The sequence below is a fragment of the Mustelus asterias genome, chromosome 24 (assembly GCF_964213995.1).
Source record: "Mustelus asterias chromosome 24, sMusAst1.hap1.1, whole genome shotgun sequence".
Lineage (NCBI taxonomy): Eukaryota > Metazoa > Chordata > Chondrichthyes > Carcharhiniformes > Triakidae > Mustelus > Mustelus asterias.
The window spans coordinates 20,353,488-20,374,411 of NC_135824.1; the positions used below are offsets into that span (position 1 = coordinate 20,353,488).

The 20,924-nt window shown below is 44.4% G+C and overlaps 1 protein-coding gene across 4 annotated transcripts in view; it reads left to right on the top strand.

Annotated features, from left to right (window-relative positions):
- atp8b4 (ATPase phospholipid transporting 8B4) overlaps window positions 1–20,924 on the top strand; it is a 363,747-nt gene that overhangs the window by 169,292 nt on the left and 173,531 nt on the right. For all 4 annotated transcript variants that reach the window (XR_013500782.1, XM_078241378.1, XM_078241379.1 and 1 more), the window contains 3 exons: window positions 12,053–12,166; window positions 16,685–16,783; window positions 18,410–18,471. Coding sequence is in view for 3 of the 4 variants with exons in the window: in XM_078241378.1 (XP_078097504.1) it covers window positions 12,053–12,166; window positions 16,685–16,783; window positions 18,410–18,471 (275 nt within the window). In the remaining variant the exon portion in view is untranslated. The remainder of the gene's footprint in view (window positions 1–12,052; window positions 12,167–16,684; window positions 16,784–18,409; window positions 18,472–20,924) is intronic.

The following is a 20,924-nucleotide window of genomic DNA, read 5'->3' on the forward strand; positions in this document are numbered from 1 at the left end:
TTGAATTCAATTTAAAAATCTGGAATTAAGTGTCTACTGAAACTATTGTCGGAAAAACCCATCTGATTCACTAATGTCCTTTAGGGAAGGAAATCTGCCGTCCTTACGTGGTCTGGCCTGCATGTGACTCCAGATCCACAGCAATGTGGTTGACTCTCAACTGCCCTCTGAAGTGGCTTAGCAAGTCACTCAGCTCAAGGGCAACTAGGGATGGGCAATAAATGCTAGCGACACCCATGCCCCACAAATGAATTTTAAAAAACTAAGTGGCTTGCTAGGCCATTAAAGAGTCCACATTGCTGTGAGTCTGGAGTCACATGTAGGCCAGGAAAGGTCGAATCACAGAATTCCACAGTGCAGAGGGAGGCCATTCGACCCATTGAGTCGGCACCGACCACAATCCACCCAGGCCCTATTCCCGTAACCCCACATATTTACCCTGCTAATCCCCCTGACACTAGGGTCAATATAGCATGGCCAATCAACCTAACCCACACATCTATGGACGGTGGGAGGAAACCGGAGCACCCGGAGGAAACCCACGCAGACACAGAGAGAACGTGCAGACTCCGCACAGACAGTGACCCAAACCGGGAATCGAACCTGCTTCCCTGGCGCTGTGAGGCAGCAGCGCTAACCACTGTGCCGCCCATGGTGAGGACGGCAGATTTCCTTCCCTAAAGGACATTAGTGAACTAGATGGACTTTTACAACAATCATCATTAGACTTTAAATTCTAGGTTTCTTGAATTAAATTCAAATTTCACCAAGGGCCTTGATGGGATTCAGACCCAGGACCCAGGGCATTACTCTGGATTACGAGTCCAGTGACAATACCACTATGTCACCGCCTCCCATGACATTTTTAGCAAAACTGGTTACTAAAGAATTCACTACAAAAGTTTTGAGCTCAAGGATATTGACTGGTATCTATTTCTAGTCTATTCTCAAGTAGCTTCTTTAACACCCCTCTTCTTTCTTTCACCCTGGCTCTGAAAGATTTTATTTCATCCCGTTAGTTGTAATAACTTTTTAGCGAGCAATGCTTCTCAAGCTGTCACCGTGACTGAATTGCCGGTCTAGACATTGCACTCGAGACTGCCAAAGAGAACAAAAGACCCCCATGTGGATGTTGCACAGCTGTCCTGGGAGGAGTCGCAACCTCAGGCCATAGATTCTTGATTTGATATCCATAGTTAGCTGATTGCTGAGAGATCTGTGATAGATCTCAAGGTTGAGTGAGCAAGTCATGGCCTGCACCACCGTCCTGCTTTTCATTTCACTAGAAATGAAACCGAAATTGACATTTCCAATCTGCTAACAGAAACCTCCCTCACAGGAAAAGCTATAAGTTAATATTTGATTTGATTTATTACTGTCACATGTTTTGGTATACAATGGAAAGTATTGTGTTTTTTGCGTGCTATACAGCCAAGGCATACCGTGCATGGAAAAGGAGAGGGTGTAGAATGTAGTGTTAGAGTCATAGTTAGGGTGTAGAGGAAGATCAACTTAATATGTGGTAAGTCCATTCAAATGTCTGATGGCAGCAGGGAAGAAGCTGTTTCTGACTCGGTCGATACGTGACCTCAGACTTTTGTATCTTTTTTCTGACGGAAGAAGGTGGAAGAGAGAATGTCCGGGGTGTGCGGGGCCCTTAATTATGCTGGCTGTTTTCCCGAGGCAGCGGGAAGTGTAGACAGAATCAATGAATGGGAGACTCGTTTGTGTGATGGACTGGGTGACGTTCATAACCCTTTGTTGCGATCTTGGACAGAGCAGGAGCCACACCAAGCTGTGATACACATCCGGAAAGGATGCTTTTTATGGCGCATCTGTAAAAATTGGTGAGAGTCGTAGTGGACATACCAAATTTCCTTAGCCTTCGGAGAAAGTGGAGATGTTGGGCTTTCTTAACAGGCAGGATTTTCCAGCCTTGGGGCGAGCGCAGTCGGAAAATCCCGCCCTTAGTCTCAGATGGGAAAATTCCTCCTTAAGTCCAGAAAATGAGAAAAGCAGTTTAAAATAGCAAGGGGAAGGAAACTGAAGAAAAAAAGGAGAGAAAATTGAAGTGAAAATGGTCCTGTGATGTACAAATACATCAGGATTACAGTGTTTGTGTGCCAGTGTACAAAATGGGCACTAGACTCAGTAATTAGGATTGAAGGGGTGTGATGTTACCCTGATAGAAATTTGCTTTTAGCTGAGTTGCCACTGTGAACGAAATGTGCCTGGTTATGAGGTTCTCATAAGGAAGAGAAGGAAATGTGAGTCTGAGGGATCGATAAAGATGCAGTTATACCTAGAAAGTGTTGATGGATGTTGGTGCAGGCTCGGAAGCTGGATCAGTGGAATTAAGAAGCAATCAAGGGCCAGTGGTGGATATCTGCAGCATCTCATAGATTTTCTTTTGACAATTGGAGTGGTTTGAAGTGGATACAGTTGTTATTATGGTGGATTCTCAATTTTCCAATGACGGACCGAGATAATGGGGAAGGGGCTTCAAGAATGCAACCAGGGCTGTTTCCTTGGTTATGCGCCACCTTCAAGTTGCAGAACCCTTGGAAAATATTCACCATAACTTAAAAGTTGAAAATAAATGAAGATATAAGGCAATGTGAACGTTTTTATCCGGAAGTTACTAATCTAGAAGAACTAGTTTTTTATTAAACTGGTGTTTATCAGAAAAACTAATTTTAGCTAGTAGACAGGAACAAAACCAGATGAATTTAGTTGGTTAAATGGCATTTCACATGAGAACAAAGGCCATGGTTTACTCTGGTTATTGCTCTGATTCAATTTGATTTGATTTGATTTTATTATTGTCACATGTATTAGCATACAGTGAAAAGTATTGTTTCTTTTGCAGTATACAGACAAAGCATGCCGTTCATAGAGAAGGAAAGGAGAGAGTGCAGAATGTAGTGTTACAGTCATAGCTAGGGCGCAGAGAAAGATCAGGTTAATATAAGGTAGGTCCATTCAAAAGTCTGAAGGCAGCAGGGAAGAAGCTGTTCTTGAGTCAGTTGGTACATGATCTCAGACTTTTGTATCTTTTTCCCGACAGAAGAAGGTGGAAGAGAGAATGTCCGGGGCGCGTGGGGTCCTTGATTATACTGGCTGCTTTGCCGAGGCAGTGGGAAGTGTAGACAGAGTCAATGGATGGGAGGCTGGTTTGCGTGATGGACTGGGCTTTGTTCACGACCCTTTGGTCTTGGACAGAGCAGGACTCATATAAAGCTATGATACAACCAGAAAGGATGCTTTCTCTGATGCATTTGCCTCAGAGTTCTTTAACCACCAGCAAAGAAGGATCGTGAACTTGCAACTAACTATCGAGCATGAAGAGGATGTTGTCAGGGAGACTCAATTCCACTCTAAGTGAACCTTGGTGCAATCCCACGTTGCTCTGCCTGCCACTCACCACAGCACCATCATGCTCGGTGAGCTGGAGGAGCAAAACTGACCTCCCCAGGTGGAACACCTGAAAAACCCACAACAAACAAAAAAAAAAGCACTTGAAATCACGCCAGCCACTCTGGGATACCACAGCTTCAAGTCTTTAGGTGTCCAGATCACCAACAACCTGTCCTGGTCCCCCCCATGCCGACATTATAGTTAAGAAAGCCCACCAACGCCTCTACTTTCTCAGAAGACTAAGGAAATTTGGTATATCTGCCACGACCCTCGCCAACTTTTACAGATGTACCATAGAAAGCATTCTTTCTGGTTGTATCACAGCTTGGTCTGGCTCCTGCTCTGCCCAAGATCGCAAGAAACTACAAAAGGTCGTGAATGTAGCCCAATTCATCACGCAAACCAGCCTCCCATCCATTGACTCTGTCTACACTTCCTGCTACCTCGGCAAAGCAGCCAGCATAGTCAAGGGCCCCACGCACTCCGGACATTCTGTCTTCCACCTTCTTCCCTCGGGAAAAAGATACAAAAGCCTGAGGTCACATACCAACTGACTCAAGAACAGCTTCTTCCCTGCTGCTGTCAGACTTTTGAATGGACCTACCTCACACTAAGTTGATCTTTCTCTACACCCTAGCTATGAATGTAACACTACATTCTGCACTCACTTGTTTCCTTCTCTATGAATGGTATGCTTTGTCTGTATAGCGCGCAAGAAACAATACTTTTCACTGTATGCTAATGCATGTGACAATAATAAATCAAATCAAATCAGCTAATATTGATGCGACTGTTATCAGCCCATCACGTAACCAGGCGGACAAAATAGTGGGACACGTGGAAAGAACCATCACCGCATCAGTGACCCAACCAGCAAAGGTCCCTGGCTTCCAGCTCAGCCGACAGTAATAGATGGCACTCAATCGAATCTGCTCAGACATAAAGGATTTGCAGCCATTAATGGAAGGTGGGGGATGACCCAAAGTGTGCTTTCATCCATGAGTCCCGTGGAACACACCACATCAACCTGCCCACTATGAGAGCTCTTGTGGGAGGCATCCCGCCCTCCACTCAGCATCTCGATCCCATTCTAAGGTTCCCACCTTGCGGAAGTTGCAGTGGTAGATACATGGCAGATTGAGCAGTGGGCCAGTGGAAGATTGGACACAGGGAACAGGCAAGCTACACACCAAATACCCTCGGACACAGAGGGAAGGAGTAAATTGTAATCAGGATTCCCCCTTGGGTGTGTAATAGGCTGGAGTCCCATGGATGATTGGAGAGGTTGGACCAGTAATGATATTTGTTTAAATTGACATATAACAGATATGGTTTCTAATATAGAAAAAAATAGGTATGATAGAAGGCATAATAATAAAGAAAAAAGGGATGTTAAATTAGAAAGGAGCAGAACAAACTAACAGCTTAGATAAGTGGAAATAACAAGGGCACACAGGAATAGTGAAAGGATGGCAGAGCCATTGAGTAAGAAAATGGCAGAAATGAGTTAAGTATTTTGAGTCAGAGAAGATGAAAGTTGGACATTCTTTTGAAACTTCAATGTATAAGAGTCATCTCTGGGGCAAACACTCAAAAGGGCATTGTTTTAATAAGCAAATAGGATTAGAAGTAGAAAGTTCACCAAGTGCTGATGGCATGCATACAGAACACTGGAGGCTGGTGGGGGTGACATAGCTGAGGCACTTATCATGATTATCATAATATCATCAACATCTTTAAAAGCTCTTCCCATTGTGTAGAAGCAGTAATAATAAATATATCGCAGATTGAGCAGTGGGCCTGTCATGTATAGTTTGTCTAATGGTTCAGTAACCACTTGAGATACTGAATGGAGAAATTAGGTAAGGGCAGCACGGTAGCACAGTGGTTAGCACTGCTGCCTCACAGCGTCAGGCACCCAGGTTCAATTCCGGCCTCGAGTGACTGTGTGGAGTTTGCACATTCGCCCCGGGTCTGCGTGGGTTTCTTTCAGGTGCTCCAGTTTCCCCCCTCAGTCCAAAGATGTACAGGTTAGGTGGATTGGCCATTGCTCAATTGCCCCTTAGTGTCAGGGGGATTAGGAGGGTTAAAATGTTAGGGCTTGGGTGGGATTGTTGCCAGCGCAAGCTTGATGGGCCGAATGGCCGCCTTCTGCACTGTAGAGATTCTATGAGGTGCCTCGCACAAAGGATTCATAAAAGATTTTTGTAAAGGAGAATTACTTCCCCGGTCAGGTGGTTGGGTTGCAATTTGTTTTTCCCTCAGCAACGAGTAAACATCTAGGCTCCATGACATAGGAAGATAATCAATCACGAGGAAAATGCCGGGGACAGTTTGCACTGATCTGCAATATAATGTTTTGAGGAAATCAAACGAAATTACTCGCATAATTTCCAGAGTTTGAAAGGTCATTCTTCACAATGTTTGTCTGTTTCACGACACAAGGTTTACTCTGAACCCTGAAAAATGCCTCACGCCAAATAATTTGTGCGTTACTCGACCAGCTAGTGAGACAAAACTTGGGAAACGCAAGTCCTCTGCGAATGAGCAAACGTGCGCAGGAAAATAAATTCTGAAATTTTTCTCGGAAAACATTATTTGCCCGTCCGATTTTAAAGAGTCCTGAAATTCATAATTTTATTAAGACATTAATTCAAAACAACATATTTATTATCTCCAAAGCTTCTTTGCTTTTTCACTTGACTGCAATCTGGGGCACTCTCATTAACAGTAAATTCTCCGGTGGGTAGGTTCTGTAGTCATTTACCAATTCTAATATTTACTTCAAGGATGATAATTTATGTCAGTTGAAAACAAATTGAGAATGAGCCATCCTGTGGCAGTGGGGCCAGAACCTGACTCCCACAGCCTGTCCCAGCTCGACCCGCAGACGATGAGAATGTACTTTCCACATTTTGGCCAAAATCCTCATCCGTGGCTGGGATTTTCCTGTGCCGCTGAGATTGAATAGAGCTTTGGCTGCAACGCCAAATTTTCCACTCTCGCTCGCAGCGGGTCCAGCCATGGATGAGATCGGAGAATCCTGCCCATTGTCCATTTCCCAAATGCATGTCCTTTCGAAATATTGGCCATTTTTTAAGTCGATCTTTCGGCTTTACACGCCAACAGGATCTCCCAGTCCCGCCGATGGCGCAACCCCATCCTGTGTCCCCCCCGGCGGTGAGGGGTGCATTCAACACCATTGACAACGCCGGGACCAGAAGATCCTGCCACCAGACGATGGTGAACCAGCTTGCGGGAAAATCCCACCCATAGGCCCTGATTTTACCGGTACGGCCACCCAGAAATCGGGGCGGGCTAGACTCGCAGACGGACATTCCCCATTGGCCTCAGGCGTGGTCTTGCGTGCCTCGGGCGGGCGTGCCGGTAAAAGTCCGGCCATAATTTCAAAAATTTCTTCAAAAATGCACCAACTCCACCTGGTGGACATTTGTGTATCAGTGGTTATATTTACTGGCCATAGAATCATACAATGCAGAAGAGGCCCTTCGGCCCATCGAGTCACACTGACACGTTAGAAACACCTAATTCCATCTGCCAGCACTTGCCCATAGCCCATATTGTGGCCTCTTGAAACATGTTCACATTCCAGCACAAAAACAGAACAACTACACACTGCCATGTTATTTATGCATCCATTAGATAAAATGTCTTCCCCAGACAACCATGTAGGATTCTGAAACACAAACAGAAAATGCTGGAAAATCTCAGCAGGTCTGACAGCACCTGTAAGGAGAGAGAATAGAGCCAATGTTTCGAGTCTGGGTGACCCTTCGTCAGAGCTAACAACATAGAAACTCAGAAAAGATTTATCCTAGGAGGGTGGCGGTGGGGGGGGGGGGGTTGCTGTAATAGGACAAATGAAATGTAAATGAGGATGAAGAAGGCTGAGGGAGGTGCCAAGCGTGTCCGTTAAGTGATCAGAATGCGTGAATGGCAGAACAGAGGTACAGATGCTTAAGGCAGTTGCCCTGAAAGGTTGGTCGGGGCAGATGCTGTTCCTCCAGTTTGCATTGGAGTTCACTAGAACATTGCAAAAGGCCAAGGACGGACATGTGGGCAGGAAAGCAGGGTGGTGGGTTGAAGTGGTGAAGTGTGTAGGATTCTGTTTTGACAGTTGGGTATTTTTGATAATTGTTTAGCTGGTGAAGAATTAAAACCATGTCATTGTGAGGAGAAATATTTGAAATTTGTTTTGTTCTGAATAATGGACAACATATATCTGAGGTGGGGATTGTTCAGGACATTGTCCATGGATCGTCTTGTCTGTTGCAGGAAATTGGATTTCCTTTGTGGCCAACACCCAGTAACATCACTTGTTGTTTATATGAATTGTACAGCAGATTGTCACAGTTTTGATTTCATTTCCCAGCATTTTTCTGATGCAATTTTAAAAATAATTATATTCTGTTATTAGTTGGGGTGAAATGAAAATCATGGCTTGAATAGATTATGAATAAGTGAACAATAGCAATGACGCGCCATTATTCACAGCAAAATATTTGAAGGTACGGAACACAAGACGCCCCCCCCCCCCCACCCCACCCCATCCCCCTGCTTCACACCCCACCCCATCCCCCTGCCCCACACCCCTCCCATCCAACCAGGCCCCCTCCCTTAAACTATAACTTTCCACATTATGTAGTTCAGTTGCTATGAGCCGCCATCATTGACAGTTCATGCCACAGCATAGAAAGATTCTTCACTCACAAGGGCATCAAAGGATCTAGATCAGTGCTTCCCAAACTTTTCCAGTCACGGAACCCTTTTGACTTCTCGAGTACTAATGGAACCCTGAAGAAACATTCTCACCACTCTCACTCTCACATTCACTCCTCTCCCTCTCATCTCTCTCCCTTATGCACAGGGACACATGTACTCAAACCACTCTCTCACATGCACTCACATTCTTACCCTTCTCTCACACACATGCTTTCACTTCTCTCTCTCTCTCTCTCACACACACTCAAACCTCTCTGTCCCACATGCACACACTCACATCTTTCCCTCTCTCACACTTTCTCATCTCTCCCTCCCTCCCTCACACACACACACACACACACACACACACACACTCTCTCTCTCTCTCTCTCTCACATTTTCTCCCTCTCTCAAACACGCCGTGATTCCAGAGAGCGTTTACAAGTCAACTGCATTTCTGTGGGTTTGGAGTTTGGTCAGACCAGGTAAGGATATCAGATTTCCTTCCTTAAAGGACAGGAGTGAATCAGATGGGTTTTCACAACAATCACCAATCTTTTCGTGGTCAGCATTACTGAGAACAGCTTTTAATTCTAAATTGTTATTAATTGAATTTAAATTCCACCAGCTGCTGTGGTGAGAATTGAACCCATGTCCCCAGAGCATTAATTTGGACTTGCCCAGTGTCTTTACCACAAGACCATTGCCTCACTAATTGTGGTGGTGTACAGTTAATTGTAAATACAGTTAAAATTTGACCTTTTACAATGTTCTGTTTGGGTGAAAGTTTGACCCTTGTAACTAAAATGTGTCACAGTAGTTACATCTTCAAAGCAGATTCCAACTATGAGACCTATCCTGATTGGGTGAAACATATTTTAAAAATAAGGTAAGTTGAAAATTTGAAGTTTTCAAATGGTGAAATTGGTCCTCATTGTCCCTGTTTCCTGGGTCGAAAATTGACACAAGATTCAAATTTTACAGTTTGTTTATTAGTGTCACAAGTAGGCTTACATTAACACTGCAATGAAGTTACTGTGAAAATCCCCTCGTCGCCACACTCCGGCGCCTGTTCGGGTACACTGAGGGAGAATTTAGCATGGCCAATGCACCTAACCGGCACGTATCATAGAGTATCATAGAATCATACAGTGCAGAAAGAGGCCACTCGGCCCATCAAGTCTGCACCGACCACAAATCCACCCAGAACCTATCCCCATAACCCCATACATTTATCCTAGCTAGTCCCCCTGATACTAAGGGGCAATTTAGCATGGCCAATGAACCTAATCTGCACATCTTTCGGACTGAGGGAGGAAACTGGAGTACCTGGAGGAAATCCACGCAGACACGGGGAGAATGTGCAACCTCCGCACAGTGACCCAAGCCAGGAATTGAACCCGGGTTCCTGGCGCTGTGAGGCAGCACTGCTGCCACCGTGCCACCCACCTTTTTTAAAATTTAGGGTGCAAACTTCCTGTGACTGTGTATGGGAACACATCTGACATACAGTGGGTTTGGGCTTTGCAGAGCCGGCCCTGGCAGGTGTTAGGTCCCTCAAATATGCTAACGAGGGACCCTAAACCTTTTCTTCAGAACACTAGCCAGGCACTGGTTACCCAGAATGCAACACCTGCTTACGTCCAGAGTTACCTTAACTTCCTGCCTTTTTCATCATGGCCTCCATGATGGAACACAGGAGCAAGAGTCGACCATTCGGCCCCTCAAGCCTGCTCTGCCATTTAATTAGATCATGGCCGATCTTCTACCATTATGCCATCTTCCCGCACTATCACCGTATCCCTCAGTGCCATTGGTATCTAGAAATCTGTCGACCTCTGCTTTGAACACAGTCATATGACTTCACCTCCACAACCCTCTGGGGTAGAGAGTTCCAAAGACTTACCACCCTCTGACTGAAGAAATTCCTCCTCGTCCCAGTCCTCAATGGTCCATGCCTTATTCTGAGACTGTGTCTGAGGTTCCAGAACCGTTCCCCCGCCTTCTCCCACAACCAGGGGGAACATCCTTCCTGCATCTGTCCTGGCGAGCCCTGGCAGGATCTTTGCACGCCAATGAGCTCACCTCTCATTCTTCTAAATGGTGGAGAATACTGTCCCAGTCTTCTTAATCTTTGGCAAGGTTTTTAAAAATTTTGAGCTTCAGTGTGATGCTCGGAGGTAAGAGGTTCCCTCCTGGCTGCATGTTTAAACCAAGATCCACAGCTTTAGACCACTTACCACCTCAGTCCCCCCACAAACTGTACTAAAGAAGCCAGGGGAACTACCTCCCTATGGCCGAGACCTTAAACAAAGCCAGGATCGGGTTGTGATCCATATATGAAGTAGAAGGCTTGTTAATCTATACACGGAGGCTTCCACCACATCTTGGGATGATAGTGTCATGAGGCAGCAACTGGAATCCAATCAGCCAAGCAATGGTCCATTGGGGGTCTTGCGATCATGAGGATGTAGGGGAGCTGTTTTGGTCACCTAGTTACAGGAAGGATGTAAATAAGATTGAAAGAGTGCAGAGAAGGTTCACAAGGATGTTGCCGGGACTTGAGAAGCTGAGTTACAGAGAGAGATTGAATAGGTTGGGACTTTATTCCCTGGAGCGTAGAAGGTTGAGGGGAGATTTGATAGAGGTGTATAAGATTTTGATGGGTATAGATAGAGTGAATGCAAGCAGGCTTTTTCCGCTGAGGCTAGGGGAGAAAAGAACCAGAGGGCATGGGTTAAGGGTGAAAGGAGAAAAGTTTAAAGGGAATATTAGGGGGGGCTTCTTCACGCAGAGAGTGGTGGGAGTGTGGAATGAGCTGCCGAATAAAGTGGTAAATGCGGTCACTTTTAACATTTAAGAAAAACTTGGACGGGTTCATGGAGGAGAGGGGTGTGGAGGGATATGGTCCAAGTGCAGGTCAGTGGGACTAGGCATAAAATGGTTCGGCACAGACAAGAAGGGCCAAAAGGCCTGTTTCTGAGCTGTAATTTTCTATGGTTCTATGGTTCTGTAACAGAATGGTAATGTTACTGGACCAGAGGCCCAGACTGAGGCTATAGGCACACAACACAAATCTCACCGTGGCAGCTTGGGGAGATTTAATTGAATTGATTAATAAAGTTGGATTAAAAAGCTAGTTTCAGTCATGGTGACCATGGTTCAATCATTAATAATTAATAATTCAATAATTAATTTGGTATAATCAATAACTATCTGGTTCAATAATGTCCTTCAGAGGGGTGCGGGGAAGAACATCTGCCATCTTAACCAAGTCTGGCTTATTTGAGAGTCCAGATCCACAACCGTTGACCCTTAACTCTTCATTTGGTAAGCCGGTGCTAACAAAACGGGCCAAATGGTGGCCTCCTGCACCGGAACAATTCTGTGAACTGCCCTTTGAAATGACCTGGCAAGCCACTCAGTTCAAGTTCAATTAGGAGTGGGCAATAAATGTTGGCCTTGCCAGCGGTGCTTACATCGCTAAAGCGAATTAAGATAAGTATCCTCAGAGGCACTGAAAACTGTGGATACAAAAGAACTCTGAAGCAAAATGTATACCAGAAGAATCTCGAGGATAGCTATTAAAAAACACATTAAAAAGCTGAACGAGCAAGTTTTTAAATATTCTTTTAGATGGCCTGTGTTCGAACAGTACATGAAAACATGCTTATTGCTAGCAAAAGGCAAAATATTGCGGATGCTAGAATCTGAAACAGAAAATGCTGGAAAAACTCAGCAGGGCTTGACAGCGTCCGTGGAGAGAGAATAGAGCCAACATTTCAACTCAGGATGACCCTTTGTCAGAGTTGCTATTGCTAGTAACTTGCCTTTGGTTTACAATTTAATGTTAATCAGCAAGTTCAACAGTTGTTGATCATGTTTGAATATTTTTACTTTTTTGCTCTTTCAGAATAACCGCATCAAAACATCGAAGTACAACGTTGTCACATTTTTGCCTATTAACCTGTTTGAGCAGTTCCAGCGAGTGGCCAACGCGTATTTTCTGTTCCTGTTGCTCCTACAGGTTGGTGATTCAAAACAGAGCGGGTGGGGGGAAGACATTTGTAATTGGTATCATGTGACTGGTTACATACGGCTTGCAGCTTAATATTTCTTTGACAATGAAGCATTCAAAATGACACTTTTATTCAATATTAAAAGTGATTAATTTCATCTCATGAACCCAACTCTTGGCTGCTGTTAACATCAATCTCACTGATTTATAGATTTTTTTGGATATCTTTAAAGTGCCAATCCTGCAACTTATTACCTATCAGATTGGACTTGACGAATAGCGCCATTTACCTCCTGATTTAAGAAACTAGCAAGCCCACTGCCCCTCGTGAAATGAGTGCTTCCGTATTGGAAGTGATTTGTTAACATTGAATCAGATCTTATAGTCCAGGGGTGGCCAATCACTCTGAACCTTAGAGCCGCATGCGATGACCTTCAGACATTCTGGAGCCAGAAGACAACTTTACAGAAACATTTTTACTACTATCGAACAGCCTTCTGTGAGGAAATATATTTAACAAAAATGTAAGTGCAAATAGTATAAAAGGTACATGTGTGTAAGAATGTTTACTAATAGAACATAGAACAGTGCAGCACAGGAACAGGCCCTTCGGCCCACGATATTGTGCCGAACATGACGCCGAATTAAACTAATCCCTTCTGCTGCCCGTGGTCCATATCCCTCTATTCCATAAGACTATAAGACCATAAGGCATAGGAGCAGAATTAGACCACTCGGCCCATTGAGTCTGCTCCGCCATTCAATCAGGGCTGATTTTTTTCTCATTCCCATTCTCCTGCCTTTTCCCCATAACCCCTGATTCCCTTATCAATCAAGAACCTATCTAACTTTGTCTTAAAGACACTCAATGACCTGGCCTCCACAGCCTTCTGTGCCAAAGAGTTCCACAGATTCACCACTCTCTGCCTGAAGAAATTCCTCTTCATCTCTGTTTTAAATGATCGTCCCTTTAGCCTGAGGTTGTGCCATCTGGTTCTAGTTTTTCCTACTAGTGGAAACATCCTCTCCACGTCCACTCTATCCAGGCCTCGCAGTATCTGGTAAGTTTCAATAAGATCCCCCCTCATCCTTCTAAACTCCAACGAGTACAGACCCAGAGTCCTCAACGACAAGCTCTTCATTCCAGGGATCATTCTTGTGAAACTCCTCTGGACCCTTTCCAAGGCCAGCACATCCTTTAAAACAGAGATGAGGAGGAATTTCTTCAGGCAGAGAATGGTGAATCTGTGGAACACTTTGCCGCAGAAGGCTGTGGAGGCCAGGTCATTGAGTGTCTTTAAGACAGAGATAGATAGGTTCTTGATTGATAACGAGATCAGGGGTTATGGGGAAAAGGCAGGAGAATGGGAATGAGAAAAAAAATCAGCCATGATTGAATGGCGGAGCAGACTCAATGGGTCGAGTGGCCTAATTCTGCTCCTATGTCTTATGGTCTTACAGTCTTATGGAATAGAGGGATATGGACCACGGGCAGGTAGAAGGGACCCAAAACTGCTCACAATACTCCAAATGGGGTCTGACCAGAAGTACATCCCTGCTCTTGTATCCTAGCCCTCTCGACATGAATGCTAACATTGCATTTACCTTCCTAACTGCCAACTGAACCTGCACGTTAACCTTAAGAGAATCTTGAACAATGCCTCCCAAGTCCCTTTGTGTTTCTGATTTCCTAAGCATTTTCCCATTTAGAAAATAGTCTCTACCTCCATTCCTCCTTCCAAAGTGCATAACCTCACACTTTTCCACATTGTATTCCATCTGCCACTTCTTTGCCCACTCTCCTAACCTGTCCAAGTCCTTCTGCAGCCCCCCTGCTTCCTCAATAGTACCTGTCCCTCTACATATCTTTGTATCATCTGCAAACTTAGCAACAGTGCCTTCAGTTCCTTCCTTCAAATCGTTAATGTATATTGTGAAAAGTTGTGGTCCCAGCACTGACCCCTGAGGCACAGCACTGGCTGCCATCCTGAGAAAGACCCCTTTATCCCTTCTATTCCTTGCATATTCATGTGCTTATCTAAAAATCCCTTAAATGCCCCTATCGTATCTGCCTCCACCCCCCCTGTCAGCGCGTTCCAGGCACCTACCACTCTCTGTGTAAAAGCTTGCCCCTCACATCTCCTTTGAACGTTCCCCCTCTCACCTTAAGTGCCTGCTCCCAGTATTAGACATCTGGGAAACAGATTCTGACTGTCAACCCTATCTGTGCCTCTCCTAATTTTCTAGACTTCCATCAGGTCTCCCCTCAGCCTCCGCTGCTCCAGAGAAAACAACCCGAGTTTGTCTGGCTTCTCCTTTATAGCTCATACCCTCCAAACCAGACAGCATCCTGTAAACCTCTTCTGCACCCTCTCCAAAGCCACCACATCCTTCCTGTCATGTATGTTATAGTACTGCACTGTGCCCAGGGATGAGAAATGTTCACCAAAGGGTGGATTTGTCACATTGGGGTTTTGGAAATCCACCATTTGATTCTTTGATTCCAACTTTCAGACCTTTGGCTTCATTGACAGTTGCTTCAAGCGGTAACTGCTACTTCTGACCTTCAGCTAGCTTGGTCTCCAGCTAGCTTTTTAAAAGAATCGCACATTGGGAATATTTTGGCTAATAGGGCATTCTAATTGGTACAGCGCTGGATAGCACTAGGTTTATTGTACTAGGATCTAAACTTGCAATGATTTCAGCAAACCTGGTTTGATTTTCCAAAACTAAGCGTAGCACCAATGTTAGGACAGAGCTGAAAGAAATAGGAATATAAACATATATATTTCTCCCGTTCTCCCCGTGTCTGCGAGGGTCTCCTCCGGGTGCTCCGGTTTCCTCCCACAGTCCAAAGACGTGTGGGTTAGGTGGATTGGCCATGCTAAATTGCCCCTTTGTTTCCCAGGATGCGTAGGTTAGGGGGATCAGCGGCGCAAATATGTGGGGTTACGGGCTTAGATGGGGTTGTTGTCGGTGGAGACGCGATGGGCTAAATGGCCGCCTCTTGTACTGTAGGGTTTCTGTGATATTTTTAAGTTAAGAGGAGAAATTTATGATGATGCATTTTTGCAACTTTGAATTCACAATTGAAGTCTGGCCATAAAATTCCTTCGTAAAATATAAACACTTACAAGTTTTAATTTTTTCTGTTCAATTTTTATTTCACAGTTTCAAGTTTCCCTTCTGTTTGATTGTAGTCACTGTTTGTGTGCTAAAGTTGCAGTTTAATCCTGTTGGCTTGAAGTCAGGTCAGATTAGTAACAATTTGACTTTTCGACCACAAAAAGCCTTTGAATGGTCCGAAATGGACTATGTTTATATAGAATGGACAGCACAGTTTGAGTGCTGTCTTTCTAACTGCTTTCTAACTGGTCCAGGCTAATGTTCATGCTCGCATGAGCCCATTTCGCAACAGTTGGCGAACAATTTCTGTTCAGCATAACAGGGCCAACTCGTAGTAAAAATGTACTGCTGATCAAAGTATAAATTGTAAAAATATTAAACTTTGCTCCTGTTAATTCAATCGCTTCATTCAGATTGCTGGTTAATTCAATGTTTTTTTCCATACTTCAAACACAGTGGCACAGTGGTTAGCACTGCTGCCTCAGGGACCCGGGTTTGATTCTCGGCTTGGGTCACAGGCTAACGAGGGTCAGACAATCTGAGGGACCTAAGGGCCGGCTCCGAAAAGCCCAAACCAATTGTATGTCAGATGTGTTCCCATTCACTGTCACAGGAGGTTTGCACCCTAAATTTAAAAAAAAGTGGGTGGCACGTTGGCACTGCTGCCTCACAGCATCAGGGACCCGGGTTCGATTCCTGACTTGGGTCACTGTCTGTGTGGAGTTTGCACGTTCTCCCCGTGTCTGAATGGGTTTCCTCCGGGTGCTCCGGTTTCCTCCCACAGCCAGAAAGACGTGCTGGTTAGGTGCATTGGCCATGCTAAAATCTCCCTCAGTGTACCCGAACAGGCGCCAGAGTGTGGCGACTAGGGGATTTTCACAGTAACTTCATTGCAGTGTTAATGTAAGCCTGTTTATAGACTCATACCCTACAGTGCAAAGGGAGGACATTTGGCCTATCAAGTCTGCACCGACCACAATCCCACCCAGGCCCTATTTCTGTGACCCCACATATTTACCCTGCTAATCCCCCTGATACTAAGGGTCAATTTAGCATGGCCAATCAACCCAACCCACACATCTTTGGAGTGTGAGAGGAAACCCACACAGACACTGGGAGAACATGCAAGCTCCACATAGACAGTGACCCGAGGCTGGGATTGAACCCGGGTCCCTGGCGCTATGAGACAGCAGTGCTAACGACCTGTGACACTAATAAATAAACTAAACTGAAAAAAAATTATGTTGGTAATTACATTGCTTAATTCAAATCTTGACGTCATTGATTTGTGATGTGAGAAATGACTGCATCACCAGGTGTAAATGAAGCTAAATTTCAGAACTAGATATTTGTGAATTGTTTATCTTGATTCTCATTGAGCAAATCTTTAATTTATTTCAGCTGATTCCACATATCTCCTCCCTGTCCTGGTTTACCACCATAGTGCCTTTAGTGTTGGTATTAACCATCACTGCCGTCAAAGATGCTACGGATGATTTTGTAAGTACTTAATGAATTTTGGTTTGAGTGAAGTGATGTACAGTTGGTCTAGTTCATATTTGCCACTTGAGATCTTCAGAGGTTAGAGACACCCAGAGAAACCCCTTCCTTCACCTTGTGTTAAGCAGTGCAGTAATTTTCTGGTGCACGGTCTATCTTGTTTGTATGAATATATTGTATTGAATGGCCTACTCTTTTTATTTTCTATGTTCATAGAAACATCAGTAAATAGTAGCAGGAGTAGACCATTCAGCCCTTCTCCGCCATTCATTTTGATCATGGTTGATCATCCAATTCAATATCCTGATCCTGCCAACTCTCCCCATCCCTTGATCCCTTTAGCCCCAAGAGTTATACTAATTTCTTCTTGCTGTACCTGCCGCTTACTTTCGGCGACTGATGCACAAGGACACCAACGTCTCACTGAGAATCCACCTCTCTCTCAATTTACACCCATTCAAATAATAAACTGCCTTCCTATTATTGCTACCGAAGTGAATAACCTCACACTTATCCACATTACTCAGTCAGCCTGTCCAAATCATGCTGAGGTATCACTGCATCCTCCTCATAGCTCAGCCTCCCACCTAACTTTGTATCATCTGCAGATTTGGAGCTAATACATTTAGTTCCCTCTTCCAAGTTATTAATATATAACGTGAACAGTTGGGGTCCTAGCACAGATTCCTGCAATACCCCATTAGTCACTGCCTGCCAATCGGAAAAAGATCAATTTATGCCAACTACATTCACCTGTATTTGGAATAAGTGGGATTCTGTACCTCTTCACTCAAGTCAACCAGATCACTTCATTTCTCAACTAAGTTCTCCGTCAACTTAAATAAATGCTCTTGTTTCAGTTACCTTTGGTATACGAATGATGGCTTTGTAGCCTTCCATGTTGTATACGAGGAGGAACCAATTAATATATATAACACGTGTTGTACATTATTGGTGATGTTATGTTATGGTTTCCATTCCATATTTTGTAGCGTTCATATAAAATGGTGGCAGCCAATCTTTCAGAGCTGAAGAGCCAGGAAGGAAAATGTGATCTGTCAAAAGAGCCCATTTGCATTACATCTCAAGTTTTTTAAAAATTCATTCATGGGATGTGGACGTCATTGGCTGCCCTTGATCTGAGTGGCTCGCAGGGCTATTTCAGATGGCTTTTGAGAGTCAGTCACATTGCTGTGAGCCTGGAGTCGCATGTAGGCCAGACAAGGCAAGGATGGCAGATTTCCTTCCCTGAAGGACATTAGTGAATTGGTTGAATGGCATTACGCCTTTTTCAATGAAACAACAGCATGTGGGAAAACTGTTTCCTGGCGCAGTCTCCATGGCAACACCTTGACCAATCAGATTCATTTGCAAACCAATCGGCATCCTTTTCTCAAGTGGTATAAATTGTTGTTTCCTTTGAAATTTGGTATTCTTGCACCTGTGCTGATGAATCCACGGTAAAAAATGTTGATGGCATGTCTCCTTTTTCAGCAATGCTAAAGGCCTTGTATAAAAATTCAACGATGGGTCATCTTTGAAGAAATAAATCACTTCTTAGCAAAAAGGACCTTTGTATTTAACCTTTGACAGTTTTTATGTGACTAATTTTTTTTTACTTTTCAGTTTCGCTACAAGAGTGATAATCAGGTCAACAACCGACAGTCTCAGGTGCTTATTGATGGCAAGTAAGTGTCATATAACTTTTCAATCTGCAAAGGTGATTATAGACCTGAATAATCTCTTCCTGTACTGAAGTTTCAACGATAGATTATTGCTTTAATATTTCCAAAAATGTGCATCACATACACATTCTTTTAAAAATAGGGATGCAAAATTAACATTTTGTTCATCCATTTGATAGTTGCAACATTTAATAATTTTGTTTGAATCATAGAATCCCTGCAGTGCAGAAGGAGGCCATTCAGCCCATCGAGCCTGCACTGACAACTATCCCACCCAGGCCCTATCCCCGTAACCCCATGTATTTACCCTGCTAATCCCCTGACATCTAAGGGGCAATTTACTAATGCCAATCCCCTTAACCTGTGGGAGGAAACCGGAGCACCCGGAGGAATCCCACACAAACACGGGGAGAACGTGCAAACTCCATACAGACAGTGACCCGAGGCCGGAATCGAACCTAGGTCCCTGGTGCTGTGAGGCAGCAGGGCGAATCAGTATACCAACATGCCACCCCATAAAGAAGGTGAATGTGTTAATACAAAACCTCAAGCATCACACAAATTAACCTTAGGATGAAATTGCAGTTAGAACATAATTATATGTTGTAAGGATATATGTGATAAGGCTATATGTGATCAAATAGATTCTCATATCCTGTAATTATAGGAATTAAAAGACTATAGCTGGAAACTTACCACCATTCATGCCGGTGGGATTTTCCCATCCCGCTGCAGTGAATGGAGATTTGGCTAGTCGCCAAATTCTCCGACCTCGCTGCAGCGATTCGGGGGTTGGCGATTACGGCCGGAATTTTATCGCCTCGCCCGCCCCAGAATCGGGTCGGGCGAGGCTCGCAGAACGGCATTCTCCGTTAGCCTCGGGCGGGATCTTAAGAGCCTCGGGTGGGTGAGGCGGTAAAATTCCGGCATACGGATCAGCCTCACGCCCTTAAAATTGCTTGAAATGCATCTTAAGAGAATAAGAATTATACTGTCTATATACAGTAAAACAGGTTTATTTGGTAGCACAAGCTTTCGGAGCACTGCCCCTTCACCTGATGAAGGGGCAATGCTCCCAAAGCTTGTGCTACCAAATAAACCTGTTGGACTTTAACCTGGGTGTTGTGAGACTTCTTACTGTGCTTACCCCAGTCCTACGCCAGCATCTCCACATCATTATATATGGTCAACCAGAGCAGCAAGAGTAGAAAAGGGAAGTAACTTGGTGATCATCAATCTAAAAGAGCTGATGTTTTTCTAAGCTCAACAGATACGCAAAATAAACATGTGACCAAAAGTGCATCAACACTTTAATTAAAGTGATCGTTAAATAAATTCCACACCATTCCACTTGTGTCAAAGCACAGACTGTCCTATATTGTACCTTTTCTTGAGTATTATTCGTAGCTACTGCCAGGTAACGACGGTTCCTTGGGTCTCGCTGAGCAGCCTCATAAATAACCATCTTAAAAACTGCACATTGGTGGAAAAAATACATGAACAGACCACAGGAAGAGGAACGCGTGAAGTCGGGATGCAATAGCGATATTATTTCGCTTGTATAGAAATGTACTTCCCCAATGTCCAAACGGAATCAACATGGTCATGTATCTGTTAGTTATAAACCATCCAGTTTCCTTCTCGATGGGCATCTACCATTCCCAGGCTCATCCCCATTCCAGTTGCTCCATGGGGGAACAGCATCTGCATTAGGGAACAGCTTCAGTCAATTCAATAAGGGCTGGAACTTGAGCACAGTTTGGGACCCAAGTCAAAATTGGCCAATGGTGGTAATCATTATAATGTAGTATACATAGGAGGTAAAGTGTCGGAACAAACTTGGCATAGGTATTCTCGATCTCTGCAATATTGATCTCCGGCACAGGAGGAGCTAATCGACTGGGGCGGGTGGCGGGAGTGATCGGCCAACTCTTGTGGGGGGAGTGGAGGGACCGATTGGCTGGACTGGGGGTGGTGAGCGATATCCAGGGTTGGGTACCTGACAGGTCTCTGTGCTTTTGCACAGAACAAAGAGAGATCTGTGCATGCGCAATGGTGCCCTCTAGTGTAAGCTGCTGGCTTTCGGGCAAGCATAGGCCTTGCCCCCTCCCCCTGCTGGCAGGAAACAAATATTGCCTCTTTTTGCTTCTCAGAGTGTGGTAAGATTGGATTTTTAACTCGCACAAAAAATCAATGCGATTCTCGCCTCTTGTTCGGCACTTAGAATTTTTTTGGTAAGCTCTTCCTGAGCCTGTCAAGTCAAGTTCCATTTCGACGTTGTGATCATTTTCTGGCCAGAAGTTGCTTATCACACATTACACCAGATGTGGAGGGCAGTGTTAGTGGGTGATTCCTGCAGCTACCACTTCACTTGTGCAGAGTCCGTATTCCAGAGGAAGTTGGATGAACGTTTTTGGAATTCCCCAGAGTTCAGCCAAAGATTCCCACTTGAGTTT